The 19,393-nt window shown below is 40.5% G+C and overlaps 1 protein-coding gene across 2 annotated transcripts in view; it reads right to left on the bottom strand.

Moving 5' to 3' along the window:
- GALNT2 (polypeptide N-acetylgalactosaminyltransferase 2) overlaps positions 1 to 14,607 on the bottom strand; it is an 89,361-nt gene extending 74,754 nt beyond the window's left edge. The window contains exon 1 of one of the 2 annotated variants that reach the window (XM_054629533.2): positions 14,375 to 14,607. In XM_054629533.2, coding sequence (XP_054485508.1) covers positions 14,375 to 14,497 — 123 coding nt within the window. In that variant the 5' untranslated portion in view covers positions 14,498 to 14,607. Of the gene's footprint in view, positions 1 to 11,615; positions 11,635 to 14,374 lie in introns of those variants that run through there. The other variant, XM_077175604.1, reaches the window with a different exon arrangement.
- Positions 14,608 to 19,393: the final 4,786 nt, after the last annotated feature.

Raw genomic sequence — 19,393 nt, 5'->3', positions numbered from 1 at the left:
AATACATCAGTGTTGTCAAGAAGTGACAGAATGGTCAAGCAGAGGTATACAAGAGCCCAAATAACCAAACAAATGTGCAGAGAACAGCTTTCCACTCATGTTTGCTCTGAATAGAAAATAACTGCTTTTGCCTTCAAGCAAACTTGGTAAATAGGTATACTGAACAGCTCAGTCAGAAACTGCTTTGCTATTCTTAGCACAGAGACTATTTATCGTTTTGTAAAAGTGAAAGCTAAGAGAATTTAATAGAATAATTAAAATTATATATTGCTACCATTAGTAGAAATGAACATCAAAAAAACTCTGCAGCATGGTATTCTCCCCAGATTTTCTTCAGTTCAACTGGATTTGACTTTCATGCAGAGCACAGACAATACAGGCATGGTTTTATACTAACAGTAAGATTAGTAAAAACACATTTGTTCTCTTAGGGCTTGCGATGATTTTCTGAGATAGACAAAAACCAAGTAAAAGGCTACACATCTTTAAAATACCTTTCTTTTTTTTATGACCTGCAGCTTATCTTCAACACATTACTTCCTTCTCTACACAGGATGCATCACTGGCAACTGATGAAAATTATGTACAACAGCTACTAAGCCTTTAAAACAAAGTAGCAGCCTGTATAATTATCTCTCCCTTTTCTGTTGCAGAACACAAGTAAAATGTCAGTGTGTGCCAGATACTATTAAAATTACTAGATTCCTGCAGCCCTTCTTCCTTCACAGAAACACTGGGTTTGGGCATCAAAAATAGAAGCAGCCAGTTCCTAGCTTAAGTTACTTACTGAACTTTCTTTTCATATTCTACCAGGATGCAATCATTTAATCATTTAATTCTTAAATCTAAGACCGTAAGAGTTCTAGTTAGTGAAAAATAATCAAGGGTCCATCTAAATTTGTCTTTTTAAGCTTTGGTTAGACAGTAGATTTCCCAAGAATACTTACACTATATTCTTTATTGCATGGCAGGAATATGCCATGTCAGTTTCAGTAGTTTTCCATTCTTGCATGGAAAAAGAACAAGCAATTTATTTACACAGTACTTAATTTTCAACTATGTTGATATGAAGAGCAAAGCTGCTAGAGACTGAAATACAAACCCAGGAGCACAGCACAGAAACTGGGAGTATAGAACCAATACAATATCTGCTGCACATATTCAGTTCTCAAGGCAGTAAGAGGGCAGGGTATGTTAAAGTCACCTCTCTAATTTGAATGGGCATAAGAGCTAGAACTGCACTTCCAGAAAAAATGGCAGAATTAAGTTAACAGCTGAAGAACTACACAGTGCTGCATGTGAGATAGGCAATACTAGCCTAAAGTATTGAAGGAATTAATCTTCAGGTTAACATGGACGTGAAGACCACACGTTTATGCATGCTGGCACTCAAAGAAACAGGAGGAATGTAGCCCCTTCCATGTCATGCTTCTATTCAAAGAGTACAGTTGGAACAATTCCCATCTCACCAGTAGCTCTATCCCTTCTAATATCATTGCAGTAACTGGAAAGCACTGCTGTTCACTGGCAGCCCTGGGAAAGCTTTGTTTTCTCCCTTCCAACACAGGATAGTCTGTGGAAGAAAAGAATCAAGTGCTTGATCATTGTACTGGGGCAAATAATAGCATTCAGGCATGCAGCAACAACTCTGACTTCCAAAACCAGAAGGAAAGCCAGCACTAGCACTTCCTATCATTCCACTGCCATTTTCTTCACTGTTTGTATAATGGCAAATAGCCATTCAAATACAGGAGGAAAAAATTACTACACAATTATTGTCTTAAACTGATAAGCCAGAAAAAGAAGCCTAAACCATGTCACAAGAAAGCAAACATGCTGCCATCCCAGCTGCTATAGCCTACTGCCAGTAAGAGCATGAGAACAGTCTAAATGAAAACATCAGGCAGTTGCCAGAACAGCAACTGACATACTTCCAAAAAAACTCTCCCATTGGAGACTCTTCTTCCTCCAGCTGACAAAAGAATTCAGTGCTAGAAATTTGGTATCCACAAGCCCTAGCTGATCACAAAAAGCTTTTTAATTACTCTAATAAGATGCTTATGTGAAATCACATTTTCCAGATTGATCATTTAATGCTCCCCCCCATCACCTTCCTCCAGGATAGGGAGTGCATTACTTTAGCCTACAGAACACAAATGCAGACAAATATCTTCAACTCACTTGATATCAAGCTGCGTTACTGCAAAGTTCATAAACCAAGCAAGAATACTGTATGAGAAATATGCTCACTATTGTATGAGAAACAGCAGCAAACAAATTATCAATATCAACAAGGCCACTGTCTTTAGTTTTAAACAAAAAAAACCCAAAACATTGAGAACAAAAGTCACACACACATTTTGCCAAAATAAGTTCTACATCTATCTTCATTTGTATAATAAAATAGAATCTCTACCTAAAAACCTGTCTAAACTAATTATGCTTTAAAAAAACACACACCATGTGCCATCATGTTCTGACAACACATTATGACACTACAAGAGGAAAGGACACAGCTAAGTCATATAGCTAAGGGGATAACCTACATAAATATATAGCTAGCAATAAACTCAAAATAAGATGGTATATAAGACTCAAACAAAAAAAGTATTAATAATCAAAGCCAACTACAGGCATTTGTTTTGCATACATAAACAAGTGCTTAGAGCCTTAAACTCAGATAATGTCAGTGTTTCTGTGGAATATTTTATAAGAAATTGTCTTCTTAAGCACAGCAGGGCTCTAAGCTCTACCAGTCACATCTTTTTTAAAAGAAGACAATGTCTTCAAAAACTATCAAGTACCTACACCCACCAGCATCCAACACCTTGCTTATTCAACATTACAAACTGCCTTTTCAACATCACAAACCGGGTGTACTAAAACCAACACTTCTTAACATAGTTTTTCAAGTCTCTACGAGATTTTACCAAATCATTCAAGTAAAAGTTCTCTTAAAAAAAAATCTTCAAAGCACAACTGAGAAAGCAATCAGTCTTTACATCCATTTTCTTCCATACTTCTACAATGGAAACTTATTTCAGAAACAGGGATAACAACATCATGAGATGACAGCCACAATCACAATTAATTTGAACAAATACCATGACATTTCCAAACTGTTGCCTGCCCCTGAGCTGTAAGCTGCTCTTAGAAATAAACAATACAATATCACAATTCTAAACCAAACTGAACATGTGTTAACTGAGGGTTTCAGAAGTGGTCAGCATCAACCACACTAAGATTAGACACTAGACATGGTTCCCTGCATAGCCTGACTGCTGTACCAGCTCCAGACCCATACTCCAGTAAGCTCAGCAAGAAGCACGAGGTCCCATCATACCTCAGTGCTAAAGACTGAAAAGCTTGAGCTATCTTTTCCATATGACATATAACTTGGGACATTATAACTTCTTGAAATCCATTCAATTACTGAGACTTAATCAATAAAAGCCAATTATCTAATAAAGTTTGCTGAGTACAAAACAACTCTGGTTTTGAGCAAAAGGCTCAAAAGAGATAACTACATGAGAATTTCTACCATATGACCACAGCTAACATTCACACTCAGGTATCTAAATCCTACTGGGAATAAACCCTTTTCTAAGTTCATGGTGTAGAAATAACCTTAAGGTTATTAAGACCATTGGTTAAGACCATTCAATCTTTGGCACAACAGAACCAGAACTCTAAACAGCACTACAACACAACGTTCAAAAGTGTCCTGAGCAAGTGGTGGTATCCTTTCACCACTCCTTCCAATACAATTGAGCAATTTTTACAACATCCAAGTTTACCAAGAAAAGGATTACTTATACAGAAACAACCTAGCAAATGGACTCTGAAACTGTCAAAATATTTTCTACATGCTTAACTAAAAGAAAAAACAATGACCAAATCTGAAACATCTGCAACCACTAGGGAATAATGAAAACTGAAAAAAAAAATTTTTGAAAAGTCACACACCATGAAAATCCATGTGTATAAAATCAGGTTTTGCCCAAGTTTCTGGCTCTTAGAATAGCACACACATGACAGACAACATTAAATGACTGCAGGCTGATTTTAACACCTTGACGCACCTTGATTTTCTCACTATTGTTCCCAGGATGCAAGAGGCATCAGTTATCTCAGTAGGTAACCGAAATGGATTTTTAAGCAAATAGCTTTTGCTTTGTATAAAGACAGATATTTTAGGTCTAAGCTAACATGAACATCAAAATCAATCTCTTACTTATTTTTACTAGAGAATATTCAGAAAGTATTGGGAATAACTGAGAAATTGTACCTTAACAAGACATACTGCATTCTTATCAAGCCTTTCAGAAACCTGAGAGCCATTGTAGACAAGTCTTTCAAAATGGTTTTTTTTTTTTTTTTTAATTCTCTGACCAGTGTACATTTTGCCCTAACATATTTCTAAGTCTTGTGATAACTCGGGGTGGTATCAACAACCTGTCACTCAGTTCAATCTTTTCCCTAAGAATCTACCAGGCTAAACAACACTTGCACTTGTATCTCTATAGGGAAAGAAGTTTCCCTATAGAGATTCAAAAAAGGGCCTTCAGACATACTTTTTGCAGTACAAGTAAGTCAAGTCTCTCCATCACTTTTTGAACATTAGGCATGAAAGCTAAGAATGTAAAAAAGTGCTGATGTTTGCTAGCCCACTGCCCACTACTTTTCATTTAAATACTTATTTCAGACTCCAAATGCCTTTTAATTTAATTGTTAAGACCTTTAGATTCTTAATCTGTATTTATTAACAGAAAGCACACAGGTTAGCCTATGTGGTGGGGACATGGTCTTTGATAGACATCTATCAGTTTAAGAGGTTTTAAGAATGACTTTCTGCTCTTTTAGGAATCTAACCCCAATTTTCTCACCAAGTCCTTACAGGACTTGCTACAATTACTGTTCACCCACAGCACTTTCAGAGTACACCCAAAGAAAGGTATACACTGTGTCAGTGGGACAAAAAAAGAACATTTCCTTAGCTAAAACTTTAAACAGTAGTCACTAACATAGCGTACATGTGTTGTAACTATTCCACATGGTGAAGCAGTCAGTTTGATGTTTGTTGAGGCTAAATGACAGAGCACATCTTCATTTCAGTGGCTGTTGGCAAAGCAGCACATTGTGCTGTAAGAGCACAAGTCGGAGGACTAAAGACCAGCCTCGATTTGCTCCACTCAGATAATGCCAAGGCTGCAGTCGATGGATGGGTGTGCCACTGCAACCGGAAGGACTTTGGCATTCCACTGCAGCAGGGGCCACGCCACCACCCATAACAAGAGCTTATTACACTGTCTGGACAATATGTGCAGACCTAATTTTGTGACACACTGACACACTCCAGCAGAGAGATATTGCAATTCCATCACCCCCACACTCTTGGTAGGCACACATACCACAGCAGCAGTTTTGCCATAGGGGCATTTCCTAATATTGGAACAATGTAACCTCTAAGAATCTAGGCTGGTCCACCATTAGCCTGGAGCAGTTGGCTACCAAATGAACTACTTTATGAGGACAAAACTTTCCTTTTCCTTACCAAGGTCCCAAGAGAGTCAAAGTGTACTTGAGTGAACAGACTTTTCCATTTCAAATAAAAGAAGCAAGAAAAGAAAAAATCAAGCAACCAAAAATCCTTCATATCACCGAAGCATATATCCATTATATACACACACTTGTATATTTATTGACCATCTGTAAACCACATAGGCCACATAGAGAAAATTTATTTTAGTAACAAATTTCAGCTGTGCTCGTATCTCCAGGGTGGCTAAACATTTGGAACTTAACACAAGGAGAAAACATTTTCTGGCCATCAAGTCATAGCTCTTTGAGAATTCATGCACAATAGCATTAGCTGGGTGCCAATTCTTTGCATAGTCTTTTCTTGGCCAAAGTCCTTTTGTTCGAGCAGATCTGTTACTCAGTACAGGCGGTCCATTGCACTTTGATAACGCTTGAACTCAGCAGAATCTCTAGTTATTCTCTGCTTCCCTTAATAAAGCGCCCAGGTTTTATGACAATTTTACAGCTTCAGAAAAGTTATTAACGACTGAACTTGCAACCTTTTCAACAGGCTCTTTTTTCCATACAAGACCACAGCTACAAAGAAGAGAAATCCAAATTATTGCCTTTGATGTGCACTACATAGCAATTTCAGAGACATATGGAATGCCCTAAAATTCAAACTTGCTGTTCTTTTACTATCCTGTTCTTTTCCCATTTGAATTTCATAAGCAAATCTCAAAACCAACATCTGCCTGCATAGTCCCTTTACACAAATGTGCTCCTGTCAGTTGATGGAGCTATTTGAACTTCCATATTTTAACTTGTTTAAATGACAATACAGGTACCCTGAGCAATTAACAAAACCAGTGTATAAAACAGGGATAGTGGGAAAAATTAAACCATTTAGACAGATGAAAAGTAAACAAGGAAAAAAATAGTCTTGATAGTAATTTTAGCAGGCTACACTGGAAGCCAGTCATATTAATAAGTTACCTTGATTTTGCAGAAGAAAAACAGCTTTTAACATTCAATGTGACAGATCCAAGAAAAACACACAAACAAACAAAAAAATCCTATCTATAAGCCAAATATAAATTTAAAATATGCTACATTCCAACAGGGGATTCAGTTCATAGAAAAGAAAACACACACTGATTTTTTTTTTAACTTTCTTGATCATTAATGACTTCATGTGACACAATAAATAGCAGGTCTGCTTAATTCATGGTAAGAACACATGGCAAATGAACATTTAAGTGAATGACAGCTAAACACAGACTTTGGATATGTCTATAAGATACAGGCATACAAAAAATTCATTCTCCAAGTAATGGAGGAAAAGGAAAAAACATCAGACATTCAAATATCTTCACTTATACTTATCAGAAAAGGTCCCCTGTGTGAAGATTCCTGTGAAGAACTTTATGGACTTAGAGGGAACATGAAATGGTTCCATTTCTAGTGTTAGCAAGATTCTCTTATGCCATATCTTTAAAATCCCAAACACACAAACCCAACATTTTGATGTGGACACCTAACTTTTTTTCCTCATTTTCTCTCCTCAATCCATCCCTTATTCCTTTGAAAGCTTAAATTAAAGGGAAAAGCAGAAGAGAAGAGGGCACCTTACTTAATCCAAAACAAAAGCATGAAAGACTGCACCCAGGTTTTAAAATTTATATAGCTTAAGATACCACCACTTTGCATTACATGATGGCAATATGTAATTTTAACAACCTGCTTAGCGTTTCCTTCTGTAACACCCACACTGATATTCCACTTCCACAATATCCTGATATATTCGGGCAATGACATTCAGCCCCATATTCCTGAAAAAATTGCAAATGCCTCACTGCTTCCTGCAGATTCATTTTTAGAATTCAAATGATTTGCCAACACATGGCATTGCCAACATATTAGCAATACACATCTTCTCCTAAGTCCTAATAAAAATCACATTTAGTTACAATGTTACTGTTGGGCAGGGAGTCAAAAATGTTTGTACACCACCTGGCTATATATTGCTTTGTACCACTATAGCTTAACCACTGTCAAGAGTAGGTCATTTAAGAAAAGTAATCAGAAGTTACTTAAAAGTGGATCAAATCAACTTAAAACAAATCATTTGCACTGACTTAATTTGAGCAGTTTCTATTCACAGGACCAACTGTATCCTAATGTTTTCCTTTCAAACTGATTTAACTTAACCAAAAGTACTATATATTAAATTATGTATAAATTACATGTAGCTACCAAAAGCCAAGTAAACCCATTTTCTAGGCTGCCTGGTAGTATTGTATTGAACACCTTCTAGGCATGCAACAAGGGTCACTCTGTTGGGACACCCAGCTCTATAACAAAGGTGTCTGTTCTATTCTGTAGTAATGAAATGAAAGTATCAATGAAAGTATCAATGAAAGCAGCTTTCCAGCAGACAATAACACTTCTCTCATCTGACATACCATCATTTTAACCAAACAGTACCAGTTATACACAAACACTTAGATAACACATCACATTGAAAAACTGAAAAGGACAGGCAAGTCAAAAGGGGGAAAAAAACCAGGATTTCCAAGGAAAAAATGTAGAATGCTCATGTAATTTTGAAGACTAAGAATTAAGTTTGCTAAAATTTGTTTACACAGTTAATATGTTTATTCTAGGCTAGTGTAAAGAATAAGTGAGGTAGCACCATTGAGATGAATTTCCATTTTTTTTCACTTCACATGAAGTCATATTGTGCCTTTTCTAAATTAGAAAAAGGTGCTATTCTACCACTTTTTATGTTATATCTTTAGAAATGTCTAGAACACATGGAAAAAATTACTGGCATTTACTTGTAATACACCTCAAATCCCAAGAATGATGGAACAAAAACAGGTAAGGCACATGCACAATTAGTTACTGGACTACCTATCTGTCAAAGGACATCACTACAACTTACAACCTTTGTACCAGAGATTGCAGAAAGTAGCAAACCACAGCAGCAATGGAATAACACAGGAGCACAGCAAACTACTACAATATCCACATGAAAGGGAAAAATAACAGGGAAAGGTGGTTAACTACCCCATTTGGTATTAAAGTACCAAAGAAGTCACTCTTGTTTCTCCAACCCCTTCTATCCACGGCCCTGCTCTACTTCTGCATTTATGAAACAAGCAGCTAACAGTAATCCAAGAGCCATAGCCTCTATATCCCTCATCAGTTTCTAACCTAGCAGGTTGCAGGGGACAACACAAGTCTTCTAAGCAAAGAATTAATTTCTCAATGTCAACAAACAAAATACTCCCTCAATGACGCATTTTAAAAAAGAGAGGAAAAGAGAATACAGCTACAGACCTAAAGAGACTGCACAGAATTTGTAACAGACCACCTTTTCATTGAACCCAAAGTTAAGTCTTATGAAGTAATCCATAAAAATAAGTGGTTGAAGTGCCAAAACAGTAATTTAGTCAATTGACATATGTTAGATTAAGAAAATATACATGTATGACATTTACATTCTATTGAGAAGACAGATTTATTATTGAAGTGCCTGGGCATTTAATCTCTTTCCCATTTATTACAGAATCATAAAAAAGAAAGATCTATTAGCAGAAACTGTTACCTGTTATAGAGAGGAACATCATTTTCTATCTCCTTGCACCTTCTAGGAAGTGAACGATACAGAAAAGAACATACGACAATTTGACTTTTTTAACCTCTGATATCTTCACTTGTCTCAAGATCAAGGTATCAGAAATCACATTCAATGTCACAACACATAATGGACTAAAGTTACATTAAAAATGATGCAGCAAAGTAAATAGTATTTAGAAATTAAATCAGGTAATGCCTTCCTGTGATGAAAGAAACCAACAGAGTTGAAGTTTAATCCCTTTGTTCACATACCTCAAGAGAAACATTCAAGTTGCACATAAACAGATTAATGAACTTAAGTCAACATACATTTCCTTTCCTCCTTACCTAAACCATCAAAAAAGCACTTAGGTACACTAAATCTGTAGTTTATGCATGAAGAGAGGAAGAGTTTATTACGTACATGTCAATAAAAGCCTCCTTTACCAGTAACTGAAATAGTAGAGGGGTCCCAAAAAAAAAAAAAAGGAAAAGAAAGCTTTGTGTACGCTGAAAGGAGTTATTTTAAAGTTTTAACCATAGAGAACAAGAATTTACAAGACTTGCTTCTTTTTCCCCTGCTTTACCCAGCAATTGAGACATTTTTAATCAGTCACATACTCAATATGAAGCCTCAGCCTTTATCAGGTGAAATTTATTTCACCTCAGCTAGCTCCAGTACAGTCACCTCTCTAAAGTCTGCTTTTTAATAAAAAAAAAAGCAAAACGAACAAAAGGGAAGAGAAGGGAAAACTAGCACTATGTACAGGATAACCAGTTCCACAGGAAAAGCCTGCCTCCTTGTGGCTCAACTAGCTCTAAATTAGATTTCTCCAGTTCATTCCATTACACCCAGTAAATCTGGGGAGCCAAGAGAGTAAGAGCCTTCTAGTTCAAGGCAGTTTGGGGTTTTGGTTTTCAGGGGGGTGGAGTTGATGAAAAGGAAGAATGTTTCTAAATGTAGGAACTACCTGTGAAAGCGATCCATCACTCCTTACCGAAATATTGCTTTTAGCTTTCTCCTCTAGACAGGGGGGAAGATGACAGATGTTCCACTTAAAAACAACTGAGATTCTTTACATGGCAACAAATGCAAAAGCTTGTCAGCACTCTGGCACCTAAATCCAGAAGGCTACGAACCTTGGTTCAGCTGTGGCTTAACCTTGCAGGCCTCTCTGGATGCCTTAGCTTTCACCAGTAAATCACCATTCTGCCCACAGATCTCCTTCTGGGGATGCCTCAGGAGCTCTCTCTTGGCAGCAGCAAAGCATTTGGCACTTTCAACAAGATGCAGACCTTCCTCTGTCCAGCCTGAAGGGCTCAATTATATGGAGCTACTTTCTTAATGCCTAGAAGAGCAAGTTCTTTAGAAATCAGCTGGAGCTTTTGGCTGGTTTTGGTGTGGGGTTTTGTTGTATTGGGTTTTTTAATTTCTTTTTGATTTCAATCCAGTCACTCTATTGTGCAAGAGCTTAGTGGTTCAACAAATTAAAATCTGTGTGACAAATATACAAATTCACACCAGTCTTAGGAGGGGATCACATCAGGATGGCTTTGGCTTTCTAACCATCTTGCAGAAGCTGCTGCATTTTTATGCAAGTCTAAGAGAGCATGAACTGCTTTTGTTCTGGGTTAGGAAATTCAACCATGAAAAGATGTGAACTTCCAGTCTCCACTCCAAAGGCTTTTTAATATAAAACACATTTAGTGAACATAAAAGTAGACCACATTTTTTTTTTTAGTCTCACAATTGCTAGGCTTTCAACTTGTGCTCTTCTCTGTCACAGCCTTTGTATGGGAACCATTTCTCTAACCTTTAGACACGTGAATCAGACTCACTCTTTCCAATCTACAACTCAGTGATCCAGCTGGAAAGGAGTCAAAAGAACATGGCTCTCTCGTGTTCACAAAAATTTTGATTGGAGATTCACCAGACAGAAAAAGGGGAAAAAAACCCCGAAATACTTATATACCCTTCAAGTGCATCTTGAATGAGAGGCTTTGGTTCTACCCTTTTCTTCTTTTAAAGCAGATATTAAAAAAAAAAAAGAAGTTGTCACACACAAAATTCCAGATGTGGAATACATCACTTCTTTTTACTACAGTTTTTATGCCTAGGTCCAGAATGAGAAGCATTGCACCCTTTTTTTTTTAGGTTGTTATTATTATTTACACATTTACCAGTGAGACATCTTGTGTCTTGTGCTTTGTGTGCTTTAGACTCTTTTCTGCCTGCTCAGAGCCTACCAGGCCAATATACTGCACAAAGAGCTGTGGACTGCACCACTGTTGAGGGGGCCAAAGACTTTATCAAGGCTGTACCAAACCCTGCAGCATCCAAACAGCTTCACAGGTCTTATTAGAAAGGTTGTAAATGAAGAACCAAAATAAACAGGACCTCAGATTAACTCTGACACTACTCTAATAACAAAAGCAAATTAAAAAAAAAAAAAATCACTCTTTTCTCTTACTCAGGTGCAATCCTGGCAGAGGGCAAACACCTTCAACTCTACTGAAGAGAAAGAGAATTGGTGCTGTTCAACACATCACAGGACTGGGTGCCATATCAAACAAGTCCAGTATGGCTGAATAACACATTAGGTCTGTGCATGGGAAAAAAAAAAAAGAAAAATATAATCCTTATGGAAAAACACATTCTGCTTGTACAACCAGATCTGTAATTAACATGCAAATTACTTAGACAAATGAAGAACTATTCCCTCCTAGTTTTTGTAAATTTATAGACTAAAAACAGCAGAGACTACAATTTATTAAAAATTGTGTTCTCCTATAAGCAACTGTTTCCATTATATTGAAATAGTGGGCAAGTCAAAAGGACTATATGAAGTCATACACATCAAGAAATTTACTACAGCAGGGTTTCTGCTCCTAAGTTTAAGACAGTCTGTGTTTTTTGCTTTACACCAGTGCCTGACACTAAGTTAATAAGCCTTTTATTCTGATTCAAAAGCTATTACACTACACACATCTTCCTCTACTTACATTTGCTAACCTACGCTGAAGCCTGGGATTAAATTTTATGCTTCACTGACAGAAAATAGAATCCTAAATCACCAATCCACATATAATAGTTAATTTCCCCACTTGTTTCTTGTGGTCACAGTACCTACTTTCTTCCTTACCATGGCCCTACTTTAAACTTCCATATTTTTAAACAAAGCACTTGGCTTCAGCTCAGGTCTATGAAATGTCTCATTTTCTTGAAATTATTCCTTACTAAACTTTCCCAATTACCCAGACCAGTAAGGTTTACTAAATTTTGTGCAGAATGACACCAAATTATGCTACTGAAGCAAGTAACAGGTTCATTGATCTCTTAAAACCATAATAAAAACTGCTACTAATATTAAAAATAAACAGCAACAGGTTCTAGCAGATTAAACACCAGACTCTTACTTAGAAATACTGGCTTCTTTCCTATTTTATTCTCCCCAAGTCTTCTAGGTGACCTTGGGCAAATCACTACCCCCACACTGCAGCTTCCCCAGCAGTAAAAATTAATTGAACAGAATTGCAAATCTGTCTGGAAACTCCAAATGTAACACACCATAAGAGTTAAAAATATATTTCCCTATCTGCAGATACATTTGCCTTGATAGCTTTTCTTTATCCCATTATACAGCAGCAGTGTAAGATTGCTTTTACTTTCTAAATACACTCTGGTGGTTCTTCAAGAAAGGCTTTAGGCTACTGCCTTACCTCCTATCACATGCTTGATCTATTTCTGCTATTATATCTACTTTGAAGGACCAGGAGCTTGTGTGTGGCAATACATACTTACACTTCAATATATAACATCAAAAGTCGCTGTTGAACACATTCCTAAGGTACAGAGAGAATAAAAAACAGGACAGAGAGGCAATTATCAGCAAGCAGTGACTCATTCTCTAAACCCTTGCTCACATAAGTAGCCATCCAAGTATTTGCTTCCACAACCTGACACAGGAACAAGTCATCAGCATTTTTTTACAGGGAATACATACAGTGATGAACCAAACTGTATCAAAGAAACATAAAAATATTCCTCTTTTTATATATCAGCTAGAACTACAGAACACTACTTTTCATTTAACAGGAAGCAGCAATTCATTAGCAAACAACACCGTTCAAGTATAGTGCACTTCATTCAATTGCCCTCTTGCCCTACTCCGGGTTTTCTGTAAAAAATTACAGAATTATGAGATGCTTTACACCTTTCCTATTTCAAAATAGAAGGCTTAAACAGCAGTTTCTAAAAGGTCTTGATTTTGCTAATCTTTATTGCAGGCAAAACACCAGAAAAGAAAAAGCACTTAATTTTTCTAAGCAGAGATAGTGGAAAGTGGGAACTTTGTCCACATCATGCCACAAAAACCCGTTCTGATCGACACAAACGTGAACTGTGATGTGCTTAGCTTCCAGCTGTGCTCCCGATCGATGAATTACTACAACACCTTGGAAAATCTCTTTAATAACCTGATGGCCAGAATACTGAAAAATTACTCATGCATCGTCCGCAGGGAACTTCTTGAACATTAGTAACACTTGTAACATGAGCTGCTATAAGAAGGAAGAGACAGACCTTCCACGCCACAGACACAAAACATGACAAATCCGACAATTTCCTGGAATATTGCAAAACCGGTCGGAAAACGCTACTCTTCAGACACAGAGCTAAAGAGAAAGGAAAGTGCTTTGTATCCAAAGGGAGAACGCATTAGCAGCTGGGATCCTCGCGTGCTCTCTAGGTGGGAACACGAGCCAGAAGGACTCCGGTGCCGGCGGGGAATGCTGAAAGGGGCAGACGGGGAATGCTGAAAGGGGCAGACGCTCAGTGCCGGGAGCGGAGCGGGGCCAGGCGGGGCCCCCCCGCCCCGGAGCGCAGCCCCGGCCCTCCCCACCCTCCCTTCCCGCACCAACTTCCCCCGGCCCGGGACGTGGCCGGCTGCAGTTGGATAAGGAGCGACGCGACGGGGCTGAAATCGGTCTGAAGTCCACAAAGAAGCCATCTGCCTCCGGGAAGCGGGCTGGAGAAGGGCGGGCGGGAAGGGGGAAGGAGCAGCCCGGGGCAGTTTCACGCCGCCTGCAAGCGAGCGGCGGCGAAGAGATCGCCCCGGCCGCCGTGCCTGCTCCCAGCCCCAGGGCCGCGCAGCGCTGCCCCCCGCCCGGCCCGCGCCGCCCCGCCGCCGGGGCACGGAGCGGGCGCACCTTCCCGGGGCTGAGCTCTCACCTTCCTCCTGCCGCCTCCGCCGCCGCCGGCCAGCGCGGCGCTGCCGCCCGAGTACATGTAGTAGGCGATGCCCAGCACCCAGAGGAAGGCGAAGCAGAGCAGCAGCCGAGACCTGCGCCGCATCCTCCCTCCCGCGCCGCCGCCAGGCCACCAGGAAACGGCCGCCAGCAGCCGCCGCCTCCGCTCCTGCCGCCGCCGCCGCCGCCGCGCAGGGTCAGGGGGCAGAGGGCGAGCGCCCGCCCCCCGACCAATCCCGGGCCGCCCGGCCCCGCGGGGGGCGGGCCGGTTCCGCCGCCGTCGCCATGGTTGCAGCACGCCGGGCCGCCGCCTCCGCCGCGCCCGCGGGCCGGGGGCTGCGCGCCCCCCGCAGGGCGGGCACTGACACGGCCCGGACCAGCCCCGCCCGCCCCTCCCGCCGCCGGGCACCCTCGGGTTCCCCCCGCCGGCCGCGGGGCTCCGCGGGCGCTGCCTGAGCCGGGCCGGGAGGAGGGAGCCGCGCCCCGCGGGCAGCTGACGGGCGGTGGGGGGGAGGCCGCTCCCCGCCCTGAGGCGGCAGGGCACGGCGGGACTGCGCGGCTGTGCGGGTCTCTCCTCCTCGGAGTTGTCCCACACTCTCCCCGCTCATACTGGCCGGTTTCACGGAGACTCTCGGTACCGCAAAACTCCAGTCTGGCCCCGGTCCGCGCCCCGCACCCCCCGCCTGCCGTAGCCCGAAGTGTCCGTGCCCGCGGTCCTGCAGCGGTGCGCGGGTCCCCGGGCAGCCGGGCCCTGGGCAGTGCCCCAGGGCGCCTCGGACATGAGGGGTGCTCCGGGCTCACCGCGGTTGGTAGTGACTGCACCCTCGTTCAGTGCATCCTCCAAGGACCAAAATACAGCACTAGTGTGTGGCTCTCACCTTTTGGAGTTGTCTTGTTCCCCTACTTATATTGGATGTTCACATAGAGGCTCCCAGGCCACCAGATATTCCAGACTGACCACAACACAAGTTGTGTCTCTGACTTCTCAGAATGGAAAATGTGCTCTATGAAGATGTTGTCCCTAAAGTCACTTGAGGTAGGTAGCGAGGCAGGTCTTCATTATGCCTCAAAGGTCAGAAAGCAAAGTCTTGTCAGGACATGTCCACTACCCTCTGCATGACATTATTGAAGAGATTTTTCCATGGCCCTATGGAACACATTGAGGACCTGACAGCCCACCACCCCACTGCGGTCACATATCTGCTCCGCTTGCACTTCTGAAGTCACCACTACAGCAGTGCCCAGTCTGGAAGCATGGGCACCACTAATGCAGCCCTAAAAGGATCTCTGGGGGATTCTGCCTGGATCTTCCCAGACGGGTGACCCATGTAAGGCTTTGCTCTTAGAGGCTGGTCTGTTGATATGATCATTGCCTGGTAAAATTATCTGTCTTTCTACTGACCCACTTCCACCCCTGAACACCCCAGGACAGACACTACAGTGCCGCTCGTTCACTGACTCGCATGTGCACAGCTCATGCTGCTGTTATTCCACGCCAATGAATTTCCTGTTGTTCAGCATTTGCTGCTATCTCATCCCACTGTGAGACATCAAGAAATGAGAACACAAAACTAACAAGAGACACATTCTCTAACAATTAAAAAGCACCTCTATGTCAGAGGCATGATATCAACTCAAAGGAGAGCATTCCTGGTTTTGAAATGTTTTGGGGTTTTTTCTGTCATCTCACTGTGTTCTATCAATAGACTGTTTTATTCCCACATGTTCTGACTGTGCCCCACATTTCTCCTTGTCTCCACACCAATGTCAGGCTTCTGTCAGTCCAGCCACACCGGTGGCTACAGGGCCTCTGTAGCAGACTGCTCACCAAGCTTGGGCCAGGATGGAGCCAGAGGGTCTGGCATAAATTCTGTTGCATAAGCAGGAAAAGATCCAGCAGCTAGAAGAAATGGCATCAAAAACTCACCTGCTCACCAGCACAATCACTCCACTGACAGTCTTAACAAGAAGGTGAATTGTGTCAGTGTTGGCACTGCCTGGACAGAACTTTTCTGGCATGCAGAGATTTCAGGGGATAACTGCATACCTTCCCACCTGCTAGAGCACTGCTGGAGAGATAGCATGGTAAAAAGACAAAGGCAGAAATTCCAAATAAGTATCCATTGATTTCTTCAAAGCAAATGAATCTTTCAATAAACTGAGCATTATGAATTTAGTTTGGAGGGAGTTGGAGACAGATGCCCAATTTCGGCAAAATACAAGTTTTGGAATCAAATAGCTAGCATCTATTTGAAGTGATGTACACTGGAGAGTATGGGCTGCCAGGAGACACACAGATGTTCTAGATGAGAGTTTTTGATTTATCCAGAGTGTGTTTGATGCAAGTGAGAGCAGTTCCTCCAAAATCACTGACTGTGCCTGCATCTAAAAAGACACACACACATACGCACATAAACACACCTCACTCCAAAGCTAAATTTCCATTAGCAATGTTTCCTATATAAATCAGAGGACTCAGCCACCCAAGCTTGGGAACATCCTGAAAAACTCCTACTTCTTGAGCTCTACAATGAGATGGCGAAGTAACTTTCTTGCTGTTGGGGGATTTCTTCACTGGGCAGATTTGCTGAGGGAAAGGGTGCTTTGCATGACATATGTCCCCACAGAAAACATCATACAATTTCATGTGCTAAGGGAAGCCATAATCCTATTTAACTTACAAAATCTGCAGACCACTTAGTCTTTAAACACCCTACAAAGCCTACAGGAACTTTTCTTGCCCTTTTCATAGTCTTAAATATCTTGGGATGGTCTTCAAAGGTCTCCCTGCAGCTGCAGGTATTTTCAATGATTTTAGCAATGTGCTTTGATAGATTTTTCCCTTTCCAGCAAAATTAGCCAGCCATGCATGTGCAGAAAATTCTTCCATAGCTGCACACTTCACAAGCTTATTGAAATAATCCACTGCTCATGCTCAATCACAGTTCTCAAAGGTTTATAACTAAGTCAAATCAAAACTAATTTCTTCTCAAACAAGCAGATACATGCCTACTTCAAGGAAGGCTATTTCCATGTCAGAGTTCATTATTCAGCTTTTTGCTGATAAATTACAGAAATGCAAAAAAAAAAAAGGTTGTAAGAGTCTATTTAGATCAAGACTTTTTTTCTACTTTCCTGATATTCTGAACTGGCTGAACCAGTTTTGTTCAAGTCTTTCCAAAATATTCACATTTGGACAAAGTCCCAATTCGGCAGATTTCATCCTGAATCATTTATATTTCAGAGACCACAAAAAACACAGAGGTTTAGAATGGAAAATGTTACATTGATTCAACTCTAGGAAAAGCTGCCTGTTCTATTACAATGCATTTGCATACAGATATCTCTTTACCTCAAAAGTCCTAACATGTTTAGTCAGCAAAGAAAAACTGAAAAAAATGCACTTCAATTAAAGGAAGGAATTAAAGAAAAATGTAAGATATTTTTAAATTATTTTTTCAGTGCATTTCAAAAGAAAATATTAGCATATTTTAAAAGCAGCATTGCTAGAATGATTCACAGAATAGAAATGCTTCTGTATCAAGCACAGCCCTTTAAACAAAAGAGATCAAGCATGTGAGAATACAAATGGGAGTGAAATTTGCAGAAGGAATTATCAAAACTTTGCTTTTGATCTGCAATGCAGACACCTAGATTTGAGGGACAGAATTCTGATCTAGTTAGTTAGGGTGTAAACCAGAGGGAACATCACTGAACTCATATGAGAGAGGGTACAAAACCAGCCACAACCACGACCAGACTAATTTGGACAACACAAAAACTCCTTTTCTGGAGTTATATTATCTAGTCAAAGGTGAACAAATCCTTCTGCAGGGCAAATGGAAAGCAACCCTCACCTTCAGGAATAAGTGAGTCAACCTCTTACTCATGCTAGCAATCTTGTCCTTGCAAAAACAGGAAGAAGGATTTTCAGACCAGGTCTAAAACACAGAAAATAGGTTTAAAAGACTTTAAAAGGCAAAAATATACCCGATCAAGATGTCACAACCTCTTTGATACATGGAAGCAAAAACATAGGTGATCCAGTTCATATTACATTCTTTCAAATCTATTCAGTTACATCACAAAGTAAATAATTTCTCCTCTCTCATGAGAAAGATTACTTATTAGCCTAACGTAGGGTGTTTTATAATACAGAAATCACACATTTACATGAAATTTAAAATACATCTGTAGAGGATATAGGTCTACTAAAGTCTTGAAATCTTGACTCAGCACAAGCCCAGTGTGTGTTTGTAGTGATAGAATTCTGTTTGCAGTGAAAGAGCCTGATCCTGAAAATATTTATGCAAATGTTTAACTTCATTCAGCACATATTCCCATTGGAGTCAGTTGGACTACTCAGACATTTAAAATTATATGCTTATGGCTGAGTACTTGCAGGATTAAAGGTTAAGTGCAGCTAGCAGGTCTGAAAATCTATGTAGGTGTTTTGCAATTCCTCACTGCACAGTGGTAACAATGAGAAATAGACTACCTCCTCAGCTAAAGACTTGGGAGTCAACATGTCCTTTCCCATCTGTTTAGATGCCAAGAACTATGTTTGTTTAATTTTTCAGCAGAGTTTCTGATGCTACCCAGAGTAGGCAGACGTGCTGGCAATAGCATTCAAAAGTGGCTCACTTCCAGAAAACCTTGTTAGCCTCCAAGAATGTTTTTTGAACTGTTAAAACCCCAAGCAGCGATATTGTACATGCACATTTTACCTTGAAAACAGTGTGTCACTGTGCCTGACCACAGGGTTTGTCAGGCAAGGTCCAAATATGTTCAGGCATTGCAGAACTAAAGCTCTCTCATCCTAGACTCTGAATTTAAGAAGGTAGTATCTTCTCTTTTAAAGCATAAAATAATGGCTATTTCCTCTGATAGCACTGCTGTTGTGCTGTTTCCACATTAGAGATTGATCAACACATTGCATCATGCGATGCAGATATTGTAAGCACTGCACTTTCTCACATGAGTTTGAAGTATCAGCTTAAGC

The sequence above is a fragment of the Agelaius phoeniceus genome, chromosome 3 (assembly GCF_051311805.1).
Source record: "Agelaius phoeniceus isolate bAgePho1 chromosome 3, bAgePho1.hap1, whole genome shotgun sequence".
Classification (NCBI taxonomy): Eukaryota; Metazoa; Chordata; class Aves; order Passeriformes; family Icteridae; genus Agelaius; species Agelaius phoeniceus.
This window is presented reverse-complemented; position numbering and strand designations above follow the sequence as displayed.